Source organism: Phocoena phocoena, chromosome 2, assembly GCF_963924675.1.
Source record: "Phocoena phocoena chromosome 2, mPhoPho1.1, whole genome shotgun sequence".
Lineage (NCBI taxonomy): Eukaryota > Metazoa > Chordata > Mammalia > Artiodactyla > Phocoenidae > Phocoena > Phocoena phocoena.
In genome coordinates this window covers 113,981,914-114,001,634 of record NC_089220.1, presented here as the reverse complement: position 1 = coordinate 114,001,634, position 19,721 = coordinate 113,981,914, and the positions used below count along the sequence as shown (strand labels likewise).

At 50.0% G+C, this 19,721-nt stretch overlaps 2 protein-coding genes across 2 annotated transcripts in view; one reads left to right on the top strand and one right to left on the bottom strand.

Annotated features, from left to right (window-relative positions):
• MYO9A (myosin IXA) overlaps nt 1-1,040 on the top strand; it is a 216,825-nt gene extending 215,785 nt beyond the window's left edge. Inside the window, exon 41 of the mRNA XM_065900167.1 lies at nt 577-1,040. Within this exon, the coding sequence (XP_065756239.1) occupies nt 577-1,040 (464 nt within the window). The remainder of the gene's footprint in view (nt 1-576) is intronic.
• A 9,096-nt stretch (nt 1,041-10,136) lies between these two features.
• On the bottom strand, nt 10,137-16,474 carry NR2E3 (nuclear receptor subfamily 2 group E member 3). Its single transcript, XM_065872295.1, has 8 exons — nt 16,347-16,474; nt 15,663-15,789; nt 15,393-15,496; nt 15,056-15,304; nt 14,762-14,937; nt 13,631-13,877; nt 13,274-13,379; nt 10,137-10,269 (listed from the first exon to the last, which is right to left on the bottom strand). Exons 1-8 carry the CDS (start codon nt 16,438-16,440, stop codon nt 10,137-10,139), a joined length of 1,236 nt encoding a protein of 411 aa, XP_065728367.1. The 5' UTR covers nt 16,441-16,474.
• Between the last annotated feature and the right edge of the window lie 3,247 nt (nt 16,475-19,721).

Here is a 19,721-nt window from a genome sequence, read left to right as displayed (position 1 = left end):
TGCATGAAAAAGTGACAAAGTCCTAAAGAGTTGAAATATACCGATTTTGTGAAGCTTCTATACAAATTGTTCATCAGACCAAGCCTTCAATGTAAGGCGTTACTTTTGCAGTTTGATGTTTTCTCTATATTTACCACAGAGAAAAGGCAACAGTCACAGCTTCTGTGTCTTACTGACCCACGATCCATTTTCTAAGGGTGGGTAGCAGGAGCTGAGCCCTGCTGTGAGATGGGACTGTACCAAACAAGGTCTTTAACTGCCTAGCGTGTTTCAGCGAGATGTGGAATTGACTACATATCCTGGCAGTTTTTTAAATGATAGCGATGGTTGTAGGCCTCTTCTGATGCCATAGTCCAACTCCAGACTTCCTTGGGGTTGATACTGAAGCGATATGGGTGGTATAGAAATGGGTGGTGAGCTCTTCTCGAGTCGTGTCTGTGCACAAAGTAGGTCGACCTGGACCCTCCAGATCTTAGCCCACCCATTTCACATGTGAGCAGTGACACCTCTTCATCACACGACGATTTGTTTCAGAGGGAACTGCCATTTACAGCTTCGGTCTCTTTCTTACATTAGAGAGAAGCTTAGCCCTTATCTCCCTGAAGGCAGCTGGCAAGTCTGAACCTTCAGGCAAGTTGCGGAAGCAGCTAAAAAAGCAGCAAGACTCACTGGATTCAGTGGACTCTTCAGTCTCTTCTTTATGTTCGTCTAGCACTGCATCTTCTCATGGGACCAGAAGACGATTTCAAATTTATTCCAAATCTCCATTCTACCGAGCTTCCTCAGCTGGTGAGGCCCTGGGAATGGAAGGGCCATTGGGCCAGACCAAGTCCCTAGAAGACAAGCCTCAATTCATCAGCAGAGGGACCTTCAACCCTGAAAAGGGCAAACAAAAATTAAAGAATGTGAAAAACTCACCTCAGAAAACCAAAGAGACCCCAGAGGGGACAGTTGTGTCTGGCCGCAGGAAAACTGTGGACCCAGACTGCAGCTCTACCCAACAGCTAGCTCTCTTTGGAAATAATGAGTTTATGGTCTGAACTGGCAGATGTGTTGTCCCTTCATGGCTACATCTCATCTTTGGGGCCTCATCACCTGGTCCACAATATTCATCCTAATTGTGGTCCTGCCTCTCGCCCAAGCATACAACCAAGACCTTGTGTGCTGAATTCCTGGTCCTCCTGCCGAAGCGGAAAGGCCTCTTTGAAGCCTGCTAAGGATGGTGCCAGTTGTGCCTTGGCTGCTGTATTTGACTAGAGATTTGACTAAACAAAGCAACCAGGGCTTGGGGATTTGGGTCAGTTGTGGAGGTCTTTGTAGTTGCCTCTCCTCCCTCCTCTTTTCCCTTCCCAGAGGTGAGTGTGGAACTGGGGGGACATTGTGGGCTGGAGGGACCCACTGATTTCTGACATTTGAAGAAAACATATAAATCTTTCTTAACCATGAAAGTGAAATCCTTTGGGTTTATTTTGGGATAGTTAGGAGCTGGGGTAGAATATAATTTTTTTCCAAGGATTTATAAACAAAAAGCCTAAGCCCTCTATTTTAAGATTTTTGAAAAACACTCCATGTTATATTCTGGGGAAAGTGAAAAAGCAGTTGTCTCCATTAAGCCATCAGAGCATGTCTCAGACATCTGTGGTTACACAGTGAAGAGGAGAATACATATTTTGCTTTTGGTGATGTTTGATGTCATAATAATCAATGCTGGTTTAACTCCTGGTTAGTTCCTGCCAAATATATTGCATGGCCTGAAATTTCAGTAGCTGTACTGTTCTTATAGCCCCTGATTCTAGGATCAGGTTCCTCTAATATTTTTTAAATGTCCCAGAGACCTGGTGAACCCTAAACATGAGGGTTTCATGCTAATCCATCCCGGCTTTTCTCTTTGTGTAGATTAAACTGAAGATGGTTTATGAACCTATTTATCTGCTGGTGGATTTCCACCACGAGCTCAGACAAATAATGTGACCATTTAATCACTTCTCCCCAAACATTCACACACAGCACTGCATGAATAAGTGTTACAGAAAGCTGCCAAATAAAAAAGAGAAAAGTTTTTAATATGACCCATCTAACTTTTATCTTCTTTTCCTCAGACCATCAGTATTAAATAGATGAAAAAAAAAATCAAGGACTACTTGAAGCTATTTTTGTTAATATTCTGGTTACTGAAGTTTACTGTAAATATATATATGTATAGTATGCATATTTCTTTTTAACCTTATGCTACCTTGCTCCCCATGGAATTTCTTCCCACAGATTAGGGGCCATTGGACGTGATGGTGAGAGCCACTCATCCCTGGGTTGAGGGAAAAGTCAGACCATTTTTCTCACCACTGGGTGTCTCCATATACCTGAGTTATGAAAGCATTTTAAGCTTCTTAGCATCTGTGGGATCAGAAATCTGTTTTTGCCTATTTATAATATATGGAAAATGAAACATGATACCCTTTCTTGAGATAAGTATGTGAAAATGTTTTTTTAAAGTTACTAAATGCATCTTGTCTAACTACCACATGCACTGTTCTAAAAAAGAGCCTTTACCATCTGTAACCTGAATTTTGGTTATTCTTCCTTTTCATACTTATTTGATGTGAAGTTATAGAAATATTAAGACTTTTGTTAAGGCAGAGTCTCTCCTGTTACACAACACTGAACCTCATGCCACTGCCTCCTTGATTATTGTTGAGCCCCAGAGGCCAGACATGGAACATCATTCTGAGTGGCAGCTACAGGTAGCAGGAGGCTTACCTCTCTCTGGTTTGGGTTCAGAAATGACCTCGGGAAAGGAATCTCTTTAAATCTCCAGAATGGTGATGGTTAGTAAGTAAATGTTAGATTTTATGTCCTGCAAACGTCTGCCACCTTGTTCATGCTGTCCTGAGGAGTAACAAAGGTAAAGCCTTTAAAAATCTGAACTTGAGAGTCTCCTAGAGTAAAACCCAACCCCTCAGCATGGTGTGTCAGCGTGGGTGCCCCAGTGCCTGTGCCCGGCGCAGTCTGTCCCATTATTCTCGGGAGGGTGGTTTTCAGCTGGCACTAACTACTACTCTCCACTTGCTCCAGAACGTTGTTTAAATACCATACAAAAAAAAAGAGATTAGCCCTGTTGCATAGTTCTCTTTGGCCCACGGAAATGGCCTGGGAAACACATCTTGGCACGTGGCCTCCCCTCTGAATCTTTGTGGAGTTTTTGTTCTGTTGCTGTTGTTTTGCAAAGTAAGTTTTTGGCAGTTAAAAAACTACTCATGTAGGTCACTTTATAGGAACCAGGCGATGGATGTTAAGAGACTTTATAATTTTTCTCAGGGACCTAAAACCTGAAATTGGATAAAATTAAATAAATATTTGTTTTTCAGTTGCTAGATTTGTGGATTTCTAGTCATTTAACAAGCTGCCAGAATGGAGGGTGGGGGTAGGGAGATCCATGCAATTATAAGAATGGAGAGCAAACGTGGGACCCTCCCTTTGAAGGAAAGCAAGCCGTTGTTCTCATAACATAACAGGCATTGTTGGCCTGGGAAAGAGACGAAGCCATGACTCTAAAAAACTGTCAGAACCAAGTGCTGTATCTCCTTCCCTCTGATCTTAACTGGTCCTCCCATGGTTAAAGTTACGTTACCACAAGGCGATGCTGTATTACCAGGGGTCCCCGATCCCTGGGCTGCAGACCGGTACCGGTCTCAGGGCCTGTTAGGAACTGGGCTGCACAGCAGGAGGTGAGTGGCAAGTGAGCGAACGAAGCTTCATCTGTATTTACAGCCGCTCCCCGTCGCTCGCATCACCGCCTGAACCATCTCCCCCCCCCCCCCGCCCCCTGTCTGTGGAAAAGTTGTGTCGCATAAAACCAGTCCCTGGTGCCAAAAAGGGTGGGGACCGCTGCTGCATTACAGTCACTTATGATTGAGATATTTAACCTTAGTATGTGTCAAATTTGTGTTTCCTATCGCTTCTCTGCTCATTTTCTTTGATCTCAAATGCCTCAAAGGAAATCCCTGCGTGGCAGCAGTGGGGCAGCCCCTCATTTGAAGCCCACACTAACACAGCCTGGATTTTTAATTCCCCCAATTAAAGCCAACGTATACCTTATCATGGAAAATGTAATGGAAGCAGAGAAGTGTGCGTTGTGTATCACAAAGTGAAGCAAATACAGGAAGGATTTAGGAAGGTGACATGCTGAGTTTGTAATGCGCTTTATACTTCCTGCCATTTTGATTATTTTGCCACTCTCGGCTTCTGAAAGACAAAGGAGATACAGCTCAGTGTGAGCCTTGCAGAGGCAGAGGGACCTGGGGTTAGGGGGTGGGATACAAGAGCCCCACCTTCTCATGCTTTGGAAACCAGCTACAGCTCTTACCTTGCTGGGGGGTTAGTGGAGACTTCTGTCTTCCCTCACAACAATAGGATTGTTTTCACTGTCAAAGACAGGGTTCCAGAAGCATGCTGAAGAGAGGAGGTCCAGCAAGGTTCTGCAGGCCCATTTTAGTGCCTGTGGGCCGTGGTTTTTTAACTATAATGAATGTGTACCTTTCACAAGCACTTTGGTGAACCAGAGAGAAGAAAGTATTCTCAGGATGTGTTTAAAGCTAAGAGAGTTTTAAGAAGAAACAAAGTCCAGATGGCTTTGCTCATCCTTCTCTCTCCCTATTTTCTCCCCCTTGGTGGGGAGCTGGACAACATCATTCTGTGTTGACAGATGTGTTTGTCTACCCATAATTTTGTGACAGTTGGCACTGTCCCCCAAAACCACGCTAGCCTTGTAGTAAAATTCCTTGGTATTTGTGGGAGTCCTCTGTCTGTGCCCCTAAAATACTGTTAACCACTTTTCTCTGGAACCACTCCCACATTTGATTTGGTGGTAAAGGGCAAAACAGTGATTGTGGAGGTGGGTCTTTTAGGTCTTGTTGGTCTCTTGGTTGAAACTGTTTTCAAAAGCCCCACCAAGGGGTCTATTACCTTGCTCTCCATCCATACTTAATGCCTATTTATCAGCCCTGTTAGGTCATATAAAAGTTGCACCTTTTGAGCAAGTAATTGTGTTTACTAAGGGAAAGGTGTGCACTACAGATTAGTATTATATTATTTTAATGGACTGAAAGTAATTTATAAGTATGCTGAGTGTAAATTTATAAAAGACTATGTATTGTAAAAGGACATATCCTGTGAAATATAATATCATTTTACTGTTTAACAGAATAATTCTATACGAAGAATGATTTGTCTCACCCACAGAACTGATTACATTCCTGATGCAATCAACACGCACTTTGTGATTTCCTTTTTTTTTTTTTTTTCATCTTTTTTTTTTGGCGGGAGGGAGGGGGACATCATTTGTATAGAGTTTGTGTCACTCAAAATATGCACTGTACGGCTCCACAAGAGCAGCTTGATGAACAGATCACTCCATGGCTCATTAAAGAACAAAGCTTCCAGAAGCAGCAATACGTGTGGTTTGTTTTCTGACCATCCTGGCTCCCACCCCAACTCACTCCAACCTGAACCCAAGGAAGAGCAAGGATTTTTGTTAAAGTGATGTTTTTTTTTAAGGAAAGGACTGAGCCCCCAAATTTTCAAAGTACAGAGGTGGTAATTATTGGAACTCAGTAGAGTTCAAGTGAAGGTGAGATTCAAGCTGTGAGTTTTCTGTAATGGATGCTAAGCTGTCAAGACTTCATTTAATCAATTTAGAGGTAGGCGGGCAGAGAAGGCAATAAATCTACATTGAGGATCCTCACCAAAAAGGCCATGAAGAAGTAGCAATAGCTGCTAATAGAGGGCCCTAGCGTATCCTTTTTGTTCTGCCCTGCACTGCATGACTTTGGGAAAGTCATTTGCCCTCTGTCTGGAATGTGGTCTTTCCCCCTGGTTTACTTCTCCGGATAACTCTTACTGACTCTCAGGTCTCAGTGTAAAAAGCAGTTCTACTTGGAAACGTCCTCTTCCCCCTTGAACTGGCTTAGATGTCTTGTGTTCTCAACAGCTCCCAGTATTTGTGGCATCAAAAAACTTTGATGTTAGCTTCCCAAGGCAAGAAAAGAGCCTATCTTGCTGACTCTTAGATCCTCAGCACCTAACAAAAGGTGCCCACACTTAACATTTTGGATGAGAGGGCTGAATGAGATCAGGGGTTCTCAAATGCCAAACCAAGTCTAAGGTGGAATTGAAAAAAAATTAATTGTGATCCATTTTCCCCTAATGTCAAATTTATTCAATTTTTAAAATTCTGAGATCATCCTTCACATTTCTTTTTACATCAAGTTTACATTTACATTTTGCATTAAATTCACATTACAACAAAATAGTGGACTAAGATTTCCTTAATTGGCTAAATAAAACCTAGTAATGCCATTTTAAAAAGTTGCCCCTGTGATTACTGGATCCACAACAAACCTTTCTGATTATAAAGATAAGAGCAGAAAGCTGTAAGGAGATGCAGACTAGAGCTTTGCTTTTCAAAAACTTGTTCTGTCTCCTAGATTGGATAGCAGTACAGCATCTTAGAGCCAGGGACATAACCATGAATATGGATAAGACACATGTAACGTCTGTTGAATCTTGTGAGGCATCTCGGACTCCGAGGAGTATGTCACGTCTCAGTTCTGTGTGGCCATTCATTCAACAAGTATTGACTGAGCACCCACACCCACGGGCACTGTCCTAGGTGGCGGAGGCACGTTGGTGATCCAAGCTCCTACCCCCATGGAGCTTGCATCCTAGTGGGGAAAACCAGTGGTGTCCACCAGATGGAGACTAGTCATCCACAATATCTGGGTTCCCCTATCAGATTATGAATTTGAATGGGTGCTTCTTGGCATCTTTGAGCCTTTCTCTGCCCTTCCTACCTTTAAATACTCCCTTAAGGAGGAGGATAAGTGTCTCACAAGTCTGAAAACTGCAGTTGAAAAGAAAGGCCCAGATAGTACCACAGGGTCTTCCCCTGTGTGTTTCATAGCCAGAGACATTTCTGGCGTTGAGGGCTGAAAGGAGTTTCCGTAGTATCCCCTCCCCTAGCAAGAGCCCTAAGTGCAGTGAAACAGAGCTGTAACCCATTTGAGTTTCATGGGGCCAATTTACAGCAAAAGGTTGAATAAATCTTGGGATCAACTGAGAGCTGTATTAGGAGGAAAACAGAGGCCACTTAGTATATTTCAGGTGTGAAGGACTTAATATAGGTATTAGGGGCTTAACATAAACTTTGGAAGATCTAGGGAAACAGATGAGAGAAAGCTCTCACAGATGGTCCAGAAAGCCAGCAGATCTGAACCAAAAGTTCTGAAGTTCTCTAGAGCTTGCCTTGGAAGCTCCTGCAACTCTAAAGAAGGCTGCTGTGAAATCTCCGTGTTCCCACCCACACGGCTGCAACTGCCTCCAGAGAACAATGGCTCCTCATTTACTTTACAAATCTCACGTGAGTGCCTCCCTTCCATTAGCAAACCATAGGGGAAGGGGATCCTGGGAAGTGTACCTCCTGGCATCTCTGCAATGAAGACAAGCCCTTAAGAGGGGCAGGGCGGGGTGGGGGGTGGCTATGGATGCCAGGTTGGCAGCAGATAATACAGCTTATGTACCTCCTCTAATTCTCCAAGACTTCTTCCTGAAGATCCCAATCTCTTTCTCAATGTAGAATTGCTGTGCTCACACCTCCCAGAGACTAGCCTGTGAACTTCAGCAGGCTGCCTTTGCAGCCTTGTGTTCCCCAAAGCAAGACTGCAGGATAATGTTCAGGGCCTATTTGGTCTAATTTCAACCATGTTTCTTGCTAGCATGCCTTTGCTCAGGCTTTCTATACGTTTAAAGACTTCAGGCCTTTAAACCTTACAGATAAAACTTTGCATAGGAAATTGGAGAGTATAATGGCATTATAGACATTAAATGACCCAAATAACTGAGGCAAGTCTGATGCTTTTAGAAGATCAAGGGTCTTTAGTTTAGTGCTTAGGTGGGAAGGGCTTAAGCTGGGCAGTATTTGCCATACTCTTTCTTCTCTGGGCACCAGTCTAGCTATTGTCATTTCCAGAGCAGAGTGTTCTGAACCATCCTTCCTCCATCACGGCCAGACATCTCTGGGTAACTAGGAGAATTCATATACAGGCCAAAGGGCAGGGAACCCCTAGGATTTCACAGATTTCTCACATGACCTTTTTCTTCTTGGCTTTAAGCATTTCTTCTTTGAAGGCAGAAAATGCAACGGAATTGTTCTGCTGATTGCAGGGGCGGAGGGGCAAGGTGGGGAGACAGTGCCGGGGTTAAACGGAGTCATACCAAGGTTTGTGTCCTCTCTGAGCCTCAGCTTTTTTCAACTATAAATGGGATGACTGGTCCCCCTGTCAGATTAATCTGATGGTTAAATAACAATACACATTCAGTGCTCAGTTCACTGCCTGGTGTATGAAGTGCCTGAGATACGTTAATATTTTTTAAATTATTATTTTCTAGGTCTTCTGGATCTGTCTTTGAAAAGGAAGAGATTTGTCTGAACTTCATCTTTCTATAAGGAATTAAGAAGTGATGCGGGGCGGGGGGGGGGGGGCGCGCTTCCCTGGTGGTGCAGTGGTTAAGGATCCGCCTGCCAATGCAGGGGACACGGGTTCAAGCCCTGGTTCGGGAAGATCCCACATGCTGCGGAGCAACTAAGGCCGTGTGCCACAACTACTGAGCCTGCACTCTAGAGCCCACGAGCCACAACTATGGGGCCTGCGTGCCAGCGCGCCTAGAGCCCGTGCTCTGCAACAAGAGAAGCCACCGCAATGAGAAGCCCACACTCGTCGCACCTAGAGAAAGCCCGAGCGCAGCAGTGAAGACCCAACACAGCCAAAACTAAAATAAATGAAATAAATTTATTTTTTAAAAAAGTGATGGAGGGACTTCCCTTGTGGCGCAGTGGTTAAGAATCCGCCTGCCAATGCAGGGGATAGGGGTTCGATCCTTGGTTCAGGAAGATCCCACATGCTGTGGAGCAACTAAGCCCTTGTGCCACAACTACTGAGCCTGCGCTCTAGAGCCCACGAGCCACAACTACTGAGCCTGCGTGCCACAACTACTGAAGATGAAGCCCGCACACCTACAGCCCCTGCTCCATAACCAGAGAAGCCGCCACGATGAGATGCCCAGGCACCGCAATGAATAGTAGCCCCCGCTCGCCGCAACTAGAGAAAGCCCTCGTGCAGCAATGAAGACCCAACGCAGCCAAAATTAAATAAATAAATTTATTTAAAAAAAAAAAAAAAAAAAAAGAAGTGATGGAGATTCCCCTTCACAAAAAGTGCCTGTGGCTGCCTTGAGTTGAGTTGCATGGAGCTCACCTTTGTTTACGGAGAGGTGAGGAAGGATGAGGAAGAGAAAGATGGGGAGAAGCCATGGGGCGGTGGGATGCCATCTAGAGAGAAGCTGGGTTGTTGAATCCTCTGGGAGATTTTTCACTGGGCTTGGCTTCGTGGCACCTGGACTACGACTCGGAGTGGCAAAACCAGATGGAATTCGAGACCCTGTTCTCACTCTTTCAGCGTCTTCAAAGGGAGAACCTTGGCCACATTGCCTTCCTGTTTTTGTTTTCCCACTTTTTTTTTTTTTGAGGTCTAACAATACAGTAAATTGCACAAATCTTAAGTGCATGGCTCAATTAATTTTTATGAATGAATAAATTTATGAAACCACCACCCGGATCAAAATAAAGAACATTTGTAGCACATCAGAAGGCTCCCTCAGGCCCCTTTCCAATCAACCCCACCCCCTGCCGCGGAGGTAACCACTATTCCAACTTCTACCACCATTGGTTAGTCTTGCCTGTTCTTGAACTTTGTATAAGCAGAACTGGTGCCTGGATGCTTTTGTTCAACGTTTACATCTGTGAAATTTATCCATGTTGCCACATAATATTGATGGTTCGTTCCTTTTTATTGCTGTTTTCCATTTTATGAATGTACCACAATTTATTAATCCATCCTATTGTCATTGTACAGTTTGGAGCTATTATGAAAAAAGCTGCTATGAACATTCTTGTCCTATCTTTTGGTGAACATTTCTGCTAGGTACACATACCTACGGGTACAGTTGCTGAATCAACGGGCAGGCAGATGTTTAGCTTCAGTAGATTGTTTTCCAAAGTGGTTGCACCCATTTTATTTCCACCTCCACTAGTTTTTGAACATATCACAAAGGAGCTTCTCCATTGGAGTATTCCCTATGGTCTTGCGGAAAAAGAGGAGCTCAACACGTTCGGAAGTGATAAACCTCAAAGCCGGTAGGAGCAGGAGCAGTTTCCCAAACCTGAACAGGATAGAGGACGCCATCAGTTTGGTTATCAGCTTCTGAGCCCGAGTCCTAGGGATAGTGCGCATCCCAGGAGAGGCAGAAGGGGAAGGAGAGGGGAGATGACTGGCGCCCAGGGCAAGTAAGGTGGAGCTTAGAGGAAAGGCCCCATTCACCTACCCCTGACCCACTGTGGCCCTCCTCCAATCTTTAGTTGAGGAGTGTGATGAAAATAGTGAATAAATATCATTTATTATGTGTAAAGATTATGAAGTGAGAAGTTATATATATATATATATATATATATATATATATATATAAATTTTTTTTTTTTTTTTTTTTTGCCCGTTGCGGAGCACAGGCTCTGGATGCACAGGCTCAGTGGCCATGATTCATGGGCCCAGCTGCTCCGCGGCATGTGGGATCTTCCCAGACCAGGGCACGAACCCGTGTCCCCTGCATCGGCAGGCGGACTCTCAACCACTGCACCACCAGGGAAGCCCGAGAAGTTATTTATATTAATAGTACATGTGAATATATTATTAACTGAATATAATTATTATAATTACATGATGATTAATACCACATATATTTGAATAAGAATATAAATTCCTGGGAATTTCCTGGGGGTCAAGTGGTTAGGACTTGGCGCTTTCACTCATGCGGCCTGGGTTCAATCCCTGGTTGGGGAACTAAGATCCCACAAGCCGTGTGGCACGGCCAAAACATATATATATACATATATATATATATATATATATATGTATATATATATATATATAAATTCCCCTCTGTAAGCCACCTAGGATGATAGAGTAGCTAGCCATTAGTGAAAATGTTCTGCAATCGAAACTTAATTTTTGTGGCTGAGATACTCATCTAGAAAAGGAGTAATTGTAGTTTTAAATAAGAAGCATTTGCCAAGGCAGGGGTCCCCAGTGCAGAGAACGTGGATGGTGAAGCCCCAAGAGACGGGGAGGGGCATTAGACCCTCCTTGGGTGGGAGGACTGACAGCTGGGGTCAGTGCCCAGTGTCAAGGAGGCCACATCAAATTGGGGCAGCTCCACGCTCAGCTTCTACCATGGAGGTCTACAGGAAGTCTTCTCACCTCCCAATGACCTACTGAACCTGTTTTTCCAAACCAAGGGCTTTCTTTCTCTTGTAAGAGCCAAGCTGGTGGCACTGAGCAGTCGGGCAACCCTCCCTTCTGCTTTTCTGATCTAATCAGTGTCAGGAAGGAGTAACTATAAAGCCAAGTAGAGAAATTGTTTTTCAAACTGCCGGAAGTGGGTCACAACCCAGCCTTTTTAAACAATAAACAATTTAAATAATTTAAACAGAAAAATCAGAGTAAATCATTCAAAGTAAGGGCAGGTATTGTTTGGGGGAACTTTGTTTCAGGGTCTGTGTGTTACTGGGTTATGATGGAAACTGCATTTCTTCCTGGGTGTTGCAGTTTTTAAAAACTGAAATACGCTGGCTTAGAGAACCCCAAATCACTTGCTCAGCACTCAGTTTCTGCCTGTAGTTGATACTGAACCAACTCCAGTAGGAGTGGCAAAGGAAATGTTAATCAGAATTTTGAAATTTGACACAAAACCAATATGCCCAGACATCTCTGGGAGCTGAGCCCAACAGAAACCTGGTGAAGGAGGGCCGCTGGTGCCTGAATGTCTGTGATGACTGTTCTTAGGGTGCTGTGTTGAGCCTTAGGGACACGTTCTACCTATGCTCACCAATAGCAGAAGTCTTTCTGTGTGATGGGTATAGCCCTTATACCTTTGACTCTTTCTTAAAAGAAAATTACCTCTTCTTTAGATGATTTCTCAGATTACAGGGGATTCGAGGGTGCCCGTGTTAGCTTACTTCTTCAGAGAGAACTGCTGGGGGCCCAAGAGAATGCAGAAAATATGGTCTAAAATAGCCAGTAGGTGCCTGGAGTCCAAGTGGTCCAATCTTGCTGAGGCTCTGTTGGATCTGCTGGTGCTGGGGCGAGCCGGGCAGTCCCAGAGCACTGGCTCCTGCCCCACTATCGCTGCAGCCACAGTCTCAGCTGGCAGCCACTGTCCTCCAAACCCAGCCAGGGCAGGGCTATTGTCCATGCACACGGCTTGTGCAAATGCATCCCTGTCAGATGTCCCGCTGCACCTCCAACAGGCCTCATGTTCCCTCAAAACTCTCTTCCTCCTGACTTTCCTTTTTATTTCTTGACTACCTCGTCTCCCAAATAGCTCTTCTTCCCCTCGTTCCTTACATCCACTCAAGTGCCAAGTCTGACCCATCCCATCTCCCAGTGGCTCCCGCATCTGTCATTGCCTTTCCACTCCCGAAGAGCAGAAACTCCCACGGCTCCCCTGGATCATGGCAATGTCTGCTTCCCTCCCTGGTTGGATGCTCTGTACTCACTGCCACACCCCTGCATGAAGCCCAGCTCTGTGTACCATACTCTCCCGCTCAAAAGCCTGCAGTGGCTCCTCTCTGCCTAGCGAATCAGATTTGGCCTTTGGCTGGCCTGAACAGGCTGATGCCAGAGAGCCATTCGGGCTTAGTCTGCCACCTTCTCAGCCCAGTTATACCTTCCAAACTGGGCTCCTGACCTACAAACCGTATGCATATTCGCCTCTCTCTCTCCCCCCACCTTGGTGAATGATGATTTCTCTCCTTGTAGACCTTATCCTTCCTCCAAGTCCAGCCCTGCCTCCAGCTCTGCTTGGCACCCCATCTCCCAGTGGGTCTCTGTCTCCTGCAGACACATGCAGCCCTCAAGACCAGCCCTCAACTGCAGTGTGGTCACTGTGCTGGGCATACCTAGGAGACAGCAAGTTTGCCTTATGCACATTTTGGTCCCTACTCCCAGGCCTGGTGCTGTGCCTGGCACTCAGTAGGTGTTGGCCACGGGCTGGTTGTACTGAGACCCTTGTGCCATCTAAATAGTGCAGCCCTGAGATGGTGTCAGTGAGGTGGGCAGGGGGATGGCGAGATGAAGGGAGAGATGGGCAGGTAGGCACGTGCACGGGTCACCTCACAGGCTGGCTGGGGTGGTGGGCCTTGCTGTGCTGGCTCAGCATCACCTGGGACTGGTCCTGCAAGGCCTCCACATGCTCAGGATCCTTCAGGCCCCGCGTTTCTGGAGAGAAGCGGCAGCAGTGAGCTTCTCTCTCAGCCCCTCCGTCCCCCTCACCGTCAGCCAGGGCCTCAGGAGGCGTGAGCCCAGCCCTGCAGCCATCCATCCCCTCCTGCCCCCAGGGAAGAAGTCTGCACACATCTGCATCTATGTGGGGCCATGGAGGGAAAGTGAGAGGCAGAAGGAAGTCACCAGAAGTCCCCTTCTTCACCCCCAACCACTCTCCTCTAAGGCTTGGGCAAAGACGCAGCTACCTGGTTTGAAGAGGACCAGGGCCTTCATGCAGGCGAACTCCGTGGGGTCCACCGCCAGTGCCCGGAACCTTGAAATGGTTTCCTGCAGGATTCGAGTCTCTGCACTGGCCAGCGCCAGCCGGCCCTGAGAGCTGCCACCAGCAGAGGCCTCAGGCGGGGCCAGCAGTGGGCAGCTGTCCAGGGGCAGAGACCACTGGATGGCTCCAAGGAGGAAGAGTTCACTCCATGCCTCTTCCAGCAAGATCACCTGTGCCCAGAGAGAGGGCAAGTGTTATGACTGATACACAGCTCCTCTGGCTCAGCCTGGAACCTCTACCACCTTCTTGGGTGTCCTAGGAAATCAAGGGCTGGTCCGGGGTGCCCAGAACATTCTGACCTCTGCCTGACATCAGCCAGGGGTCCAGAGCTCTGGGACTTAGCACCATCTGGCCCAGATGCCTCAGCTGCAAGATACTCTGTGGGCTCCATCCAAAGCTGCAAGTGGAACACATAGGAAATCCTGGAGCTGTGAGAAGCTGGGCAGCCTCAGGGACTCCCCACCAGCGTCCTAAGTTAGGCATCCCCAGCCTGGCTTCTGAGCTGCTTCATCCAAGCCACTGGCTAAGGACTCAGACTCTCAGTGTGCCTCTTTTCCTGGATTTGTCACGACAGGTCCCCTCACTCATGAGAAGCCCAGAGGGGTGGTCTAGCGGAGAAGAGGCAGGGCTGAAATGCAAGCCCTGAAGTCAGGGGCATTTGTGTTCCAAGGGAGCCCAGGTTTGCCCACTGATGCTGTTTAGGGTGTGCAGACCACCCTGTGACAAACAGAGCATCTGTAGGGCCCGAGGGCTTGTCTAGGAGGAAAGAAGACCCAGAGGGGCACAGACACTGTCTTCAAATCCCTGGTCCCCGTGTGTCCCTGGCCATCACTTTCCCCTGGGTGATGACCCTGACCATCATTGCTGCCCAGAGATGCAGCACCCCCAGCAGTCAGATCCCTGAGACTGGTGTCCCTGACCATCACTGACTCTGAGGCATGGGTGTCCCCAGCCGTCACCATCCCCAAGCTGTGTGAACCGCCAATCATCACCTGCACAAGGAGGTATGTGCCCCCAGCCCGGCGGACTCTTGTGAGCCCCCTGACAGGTATACCTGATCCCGGAAGGGCAGGTTGGAGAACACGGGCAGGTTCTTGGCCCACTTGACAGCCATGAAGAGGAGGCGAGCCGACGTCTCATGGATGCTGTCCAGGCCCCAGGGGGAGGAGGAGGAGTATGGGGACGAGGGGAACTCGGGGTCATTGCTGGTGACATCAATATTCTCATCGGCTGTTGGAGGAGGAGGCTGTGCATCAGCCCCTGCTCCGAGGTAGGCGGCAGGGACTCCTCAGGGGCCCAGGTGTGGGATGAAGACAGGACCCGGGAGCTCAGCCCTCCTCCCACTTACCATCCTCCGGCTCCAGCTTAGTGCAGGTTTCGGCCGTTATCAGGCTGGCCATGAAGTGGTGGTGGCCTGGAGGTGTGAGGGCCCGGGGCCCCAGGGCTCTGGCTGCAGACACCGGTGTAGGGCCCCGCGGGCTGGGCCCCGCTGGGGTCGGGGGAGCCGCCAGGGGCTCCAGCCAGGGCTTCGTGTCTGACTCGACGCGGTCCATTCGGACCTGGGCGGTGCTTCGAGGCTGGCGCTCATTCTGCACAGCTGGGGAGACAGGGAGGGTCAGGACGCCCCACGGGTCGCACGCCCCCTTCTCTTCCGCCACGCCTCTCCGGGTGGTCTCCCGACTCACCGTCCTGGTTCATGCCCGCCTGCAAGCACTTCTTCAGCCGGCAGGCCTGGCACTGGTTGCGGTGGGCCTTGTCCACCGGGCACATCCCTGCCCCCACCTGGCACCTGTGGGCGGAGGGGAACGCCCCCCCCCAGGGAGTCAGGGTCCCGCCCAGGCCCCGGGCCGTGGGTTTCGGACATGTTTGCCGCAGCTCCTCCTTCCCTGAATATCCTCCGTCCCTCCCAGGCACCTTCAGGGGCCGGAGGGCGGCGGGGCGCTGCCCTGCCTCACCTGTAGATGAGCCGCCTCCTCACGCTCCTCTTGAAGAAGCCGCTGCAGCCGTTGCAGGCGTAGATGCCGTAGTGCTTCCCGCTGCTGCTGTCCCCACACACGCGGCACTGCAGCGAGGGCCCTGCGCCTGAGGGGCAGCCGGGCTGGGTGGGGACTGGCCCAGGGCTGGTCACACCCCCCCTCCCACCTCCTCAGGGGCCCCTACGCCCTCCTTGCTTCCTTGTCCTCAGGTTCCTGTCCACCCACCTTTAGACACGCCTGTGTCTCTCCTATCTGGAAGAGCGTCTCGCTTATCACACCCCCTCAGCCCTCCTCCTCCCCCTTCTCTCTCCATGGCCAGTTCTCAACAAGAGGACACTCTCTGCCCCACCTCCCGTTCCCTCTCTCTGCAGGTGGCTTCAGGTTCCCTCACGCAAAAAAGCAATCTTGGCACCACTGCTACGGACCTCTGCTCCCACCCCCTGAGGGCCCTTCTCTCTCCTTTCCTCCCCCATCCACTCAGCTGTCCTGTCTGATCCCCATGTTTCTAGGATTCTGGGTTTGCCAGCAGGTTCCCTCACACTTGCCCACAGTCCTTGGGGCTTGGTCTGAATCGCTCCTGCTCCTTTCACAGTCCCTGCAAACCTCTGACCCACACTCCACTCTCCAAGGGTCCAGACCCTACTACATCCAGGAAAGCCATACCTGTCAGCTCCTCCCCCAGGCCCCACCTGCCTGGAGACTCCTTCCTGGAGGCAGGCGCAGCTGTGGGTGCCGCTACAGCCATGTTGGAGCTCATGGGCGCTGTCGGCCTGGTCCTGGCTGGTCCCAGGGCAGCCTCCGCCTTCCTGCCTAAGAGAGGCCTCAGGATCGCTGAGCCGGGCCCAGCCTCTGCCTCCCTCTCTGATCCTCTGTCTCTTTGTCTGTGCTCTCGTCTATCTCTACTTCTCCCTCTGTCTCTGTCTCCTTGTCTCTCCTCTCTGTGCTCCTGCCTCCTGGCCCCTCTGTCTAAACTCAGGAGCTGCCCCAACTTCCCCTCAGAGCAGCGGCTCTGGCTTGGGGGGATTTCTCCCAGGGCAGCGCTGGATGCTGCTTATGATCCTCTTAATCTTTACTGTCTCCGCAGGGGATCAACCAGCCACACCTGCAGCATTACCAAGGTGCCCCCGGGAGCCGGTCGGGTCTGCTGCGCCCACACCGGCTCCCAGGATGCTCAGTGTCTCCGGGTCCCTGTGCTCTCAAGCTGATCAAATCGTGAAGGGAGGTGTGGACTCCACTGGCCCCAGGACCGTAGGGGTCTGGGGACAAGTGTGTGGCCGAGGTGTGTGCGTGTCTGGGTGTGGCTCCACACACAGGGTGCTCACTGTGGGCACTGCTCTCTGCCCCAGCGCTTCTCACCTAATCCCTTCATAAAGGATGGCTTGGGGCCCAGGATTTGAGGGTCTGGGCACTCCTGGAAGGCTAGCAGCCCCCAGACGCCCAGCACAGAGGCAGCTCCCATCGCATGTGGAAATGGGTCCAATGTAGGGTCTGAGGCCGCCTTGCAGGTGGGGTCTGGGCCCCCCGTGGAGGGTCTCCTGCAGGACTGGAGGGGGTGAGGACGCAGCCCCTGAGCCTGGCTACGGGCTCTCAGGCGGCCTCCCAGCCCTTCCCTGACTTGTCCTCACAGTCCCAGGCAGGCTGGTCCCTTAGTGTCCCCAGATCCAGTCTTCCCAGCTCGAACCCAGTGACGGTTCTGAGCTGGGGAGGAGGGAGGAGGCGTTTGTGTTTCCTTTGACCCCGAGGGTGGTTGGAGACAGCCAAGACAGACCCAAGTTCAAATCCCTGCTCCCTCACAGCCAGCCGCACGTCCCTGAGCAAGTGCTTTAACCCGTCTGGGCTTCAGTCTCCAGGAAAAAGGGGTGACAGAAGTACCTGCCTTGGAGGGTAGCTGGGGAAGCTAAGCAGATGATCCTCAAAGCATTCCAGGGCCTGGCACTTAGCACTTAGTAGGCATGTAATAAAGGATGGGGGCTGTTATTCTGATTGCCTCTCAGGGCTGTGGAGAAGATCCCAGAGGAATCCTCGGCAAACAGCCGTTCCTTTCCCTACTCCTCGGCCCCCATCCCCATTCCCACCCCATGCCCAGACCGCAGCAGAAAGCCCCATGTTGGTCTGGAGGGGACCACACATCCTCGGCAGAACTGGGCTCACCTCTGGGTGAGTCTGGGGCAGGGCTTGGCCCAGCCTTAGCGCCTGAGGGAGAGGAGAGACAGTGTGAAACTTCTGGAAGGAATCATGGAGTTAAGGGGACAGAGGGGGCGGTGCAGCGCCCTTCTGTAAGTGGGGTTAACCCTCCCTGTGACAGAGAAGCACAACTGGGGATTTGGAAAGTCAGCTTGAGGGGCTTTGCAGGGTAATCCGCTTTCTGGGGCCTCAGAAGATCGAGGCCACTGAGCTGAGGCCCCTCACCTGGGCTTCTCTGCCTCTGTCCTCGCCCTCACCACTCTGCTGATGGGCAGGCCCTCGGGACCTTCCATGGCCAAGGTGTCTTGCTCCAGCTAACTTCCAAAGCCAAGGGCGTCTCCTTGAACTCGACTGACCCATCCCTCCTTCCTGAAGCTCATCTCTTCCATTCTTCTGGAACTATCTTAACTGTCTTCCTCCACCTCTGAACTCCTGAGCACCTCCAGGGCTCCAGCAGACCTTTCCACTCTCCGCTTGGGTAACCTTGCACACCTTCGCGGATTCCACGACCACTTCACATCAGATCCTTGCCTGCGTCTCTGCCCCGAGCTTCCACCCACAGACACCCCCGGATCAACTCCACACGCCCCCAACCAACCCATCCCCAACTTGTCCGCAAAGAGACGGTCCCTGAAGCCCCGGGATTGAGAGACAGCCTGGGGCACCCTGTGCGGTAGAAAAGTGCCCAAGGCTGAGCTGACGGCCTCTAGTCCTGGAAGCCTGGGCTGAGGGGGATCCGCTGGCAGAGGAGCTAAGAGGGAAAATCGGGATGGCGTGGGGCATGGGAGCAAGTGCTGGGGAGGATTCAAGGATGGAGGCATCCACCAGGTCAAGTGTCCTTTGAGGTCGTTTGTATCCCCAATAATAAGGATGAGAAAGTAAGCAAGAAGAGTGCTTCCACAAATGCTGGCAATATATCCAAGCCTCACAGCATCCCTATAAAGAGTTATCATTATTACTCTCAACTCACAGATCAGGAAATTGAGTCTCAGAGAGGTTAAGCAATTCCCTTCAGGCCACACAGCTACAGAGTGGTGGAGGAGGTTGGGGATGGAGATGGGGGTTTCAAACTTGTGTCTGATCCCCAGACTCCCGCTTTGTACCACGGTGCTCTCCAAGAAGAGTCTGAGCAGTCGCTCTGCTAGGCTTTAGCAGCAGGAGGTAGCTGGCGCCTTTGGCCAGAGTCATTCCACACGAAGGGACAGCAGATGGCCCTGGGTGGGTGGTGCTGGTGGGGAGGACCTGGAAGCAGAGCCCTGGGCTGAGAGGAGAAGGAGACAGAGCTAAGGGGTTTGTAGGAAGGGTGACACTGAAGAAAGTTTTTTTTTTTTTTTCCTGTGGAGGGAGATATTAAAAGAAAAATATTTGAGAACCAGAGTTCCTTTTATAATGGGAGACACAGAGGAGAAAGAGGCAGGGGGAGAGAGAGTAAAGCTGGAGACGAATGTGAATCGAATACTGGATCCCTGAAGCAAGACTGGGGGGTACAGGGCACAGGTAGAGGGATGGCTTTGGCCTGGAGAGGGGTCGCTGGGAAGGAATGAGAGAACCCAGGGCTTAGGGCAGGCTCCGGGTCAGTGGACCTCCTCTCGGATCCTGGTTTTACATCTTCCTGGCTGTGTGAGCAAATGATTCTGTCTCTCTCTTTGTCTCCTCTCTAAACTGGGTAGGCTAGTGCCCCAGGGGGTTGTGGTGGGATCAGAGGAGGTAACACCGCAGGCGTTAGCACAGTCCAAGGTGAGAGGGAGCCGGGGCGGAAGGCAGAGGTTGGGGGGAACACCTTGCACAGGTGAGGTCTGAAGCAGCCACGCTGGGGAAGGGACTCAGGGAGGGACTCTGGGGGAAGCTCTGAGT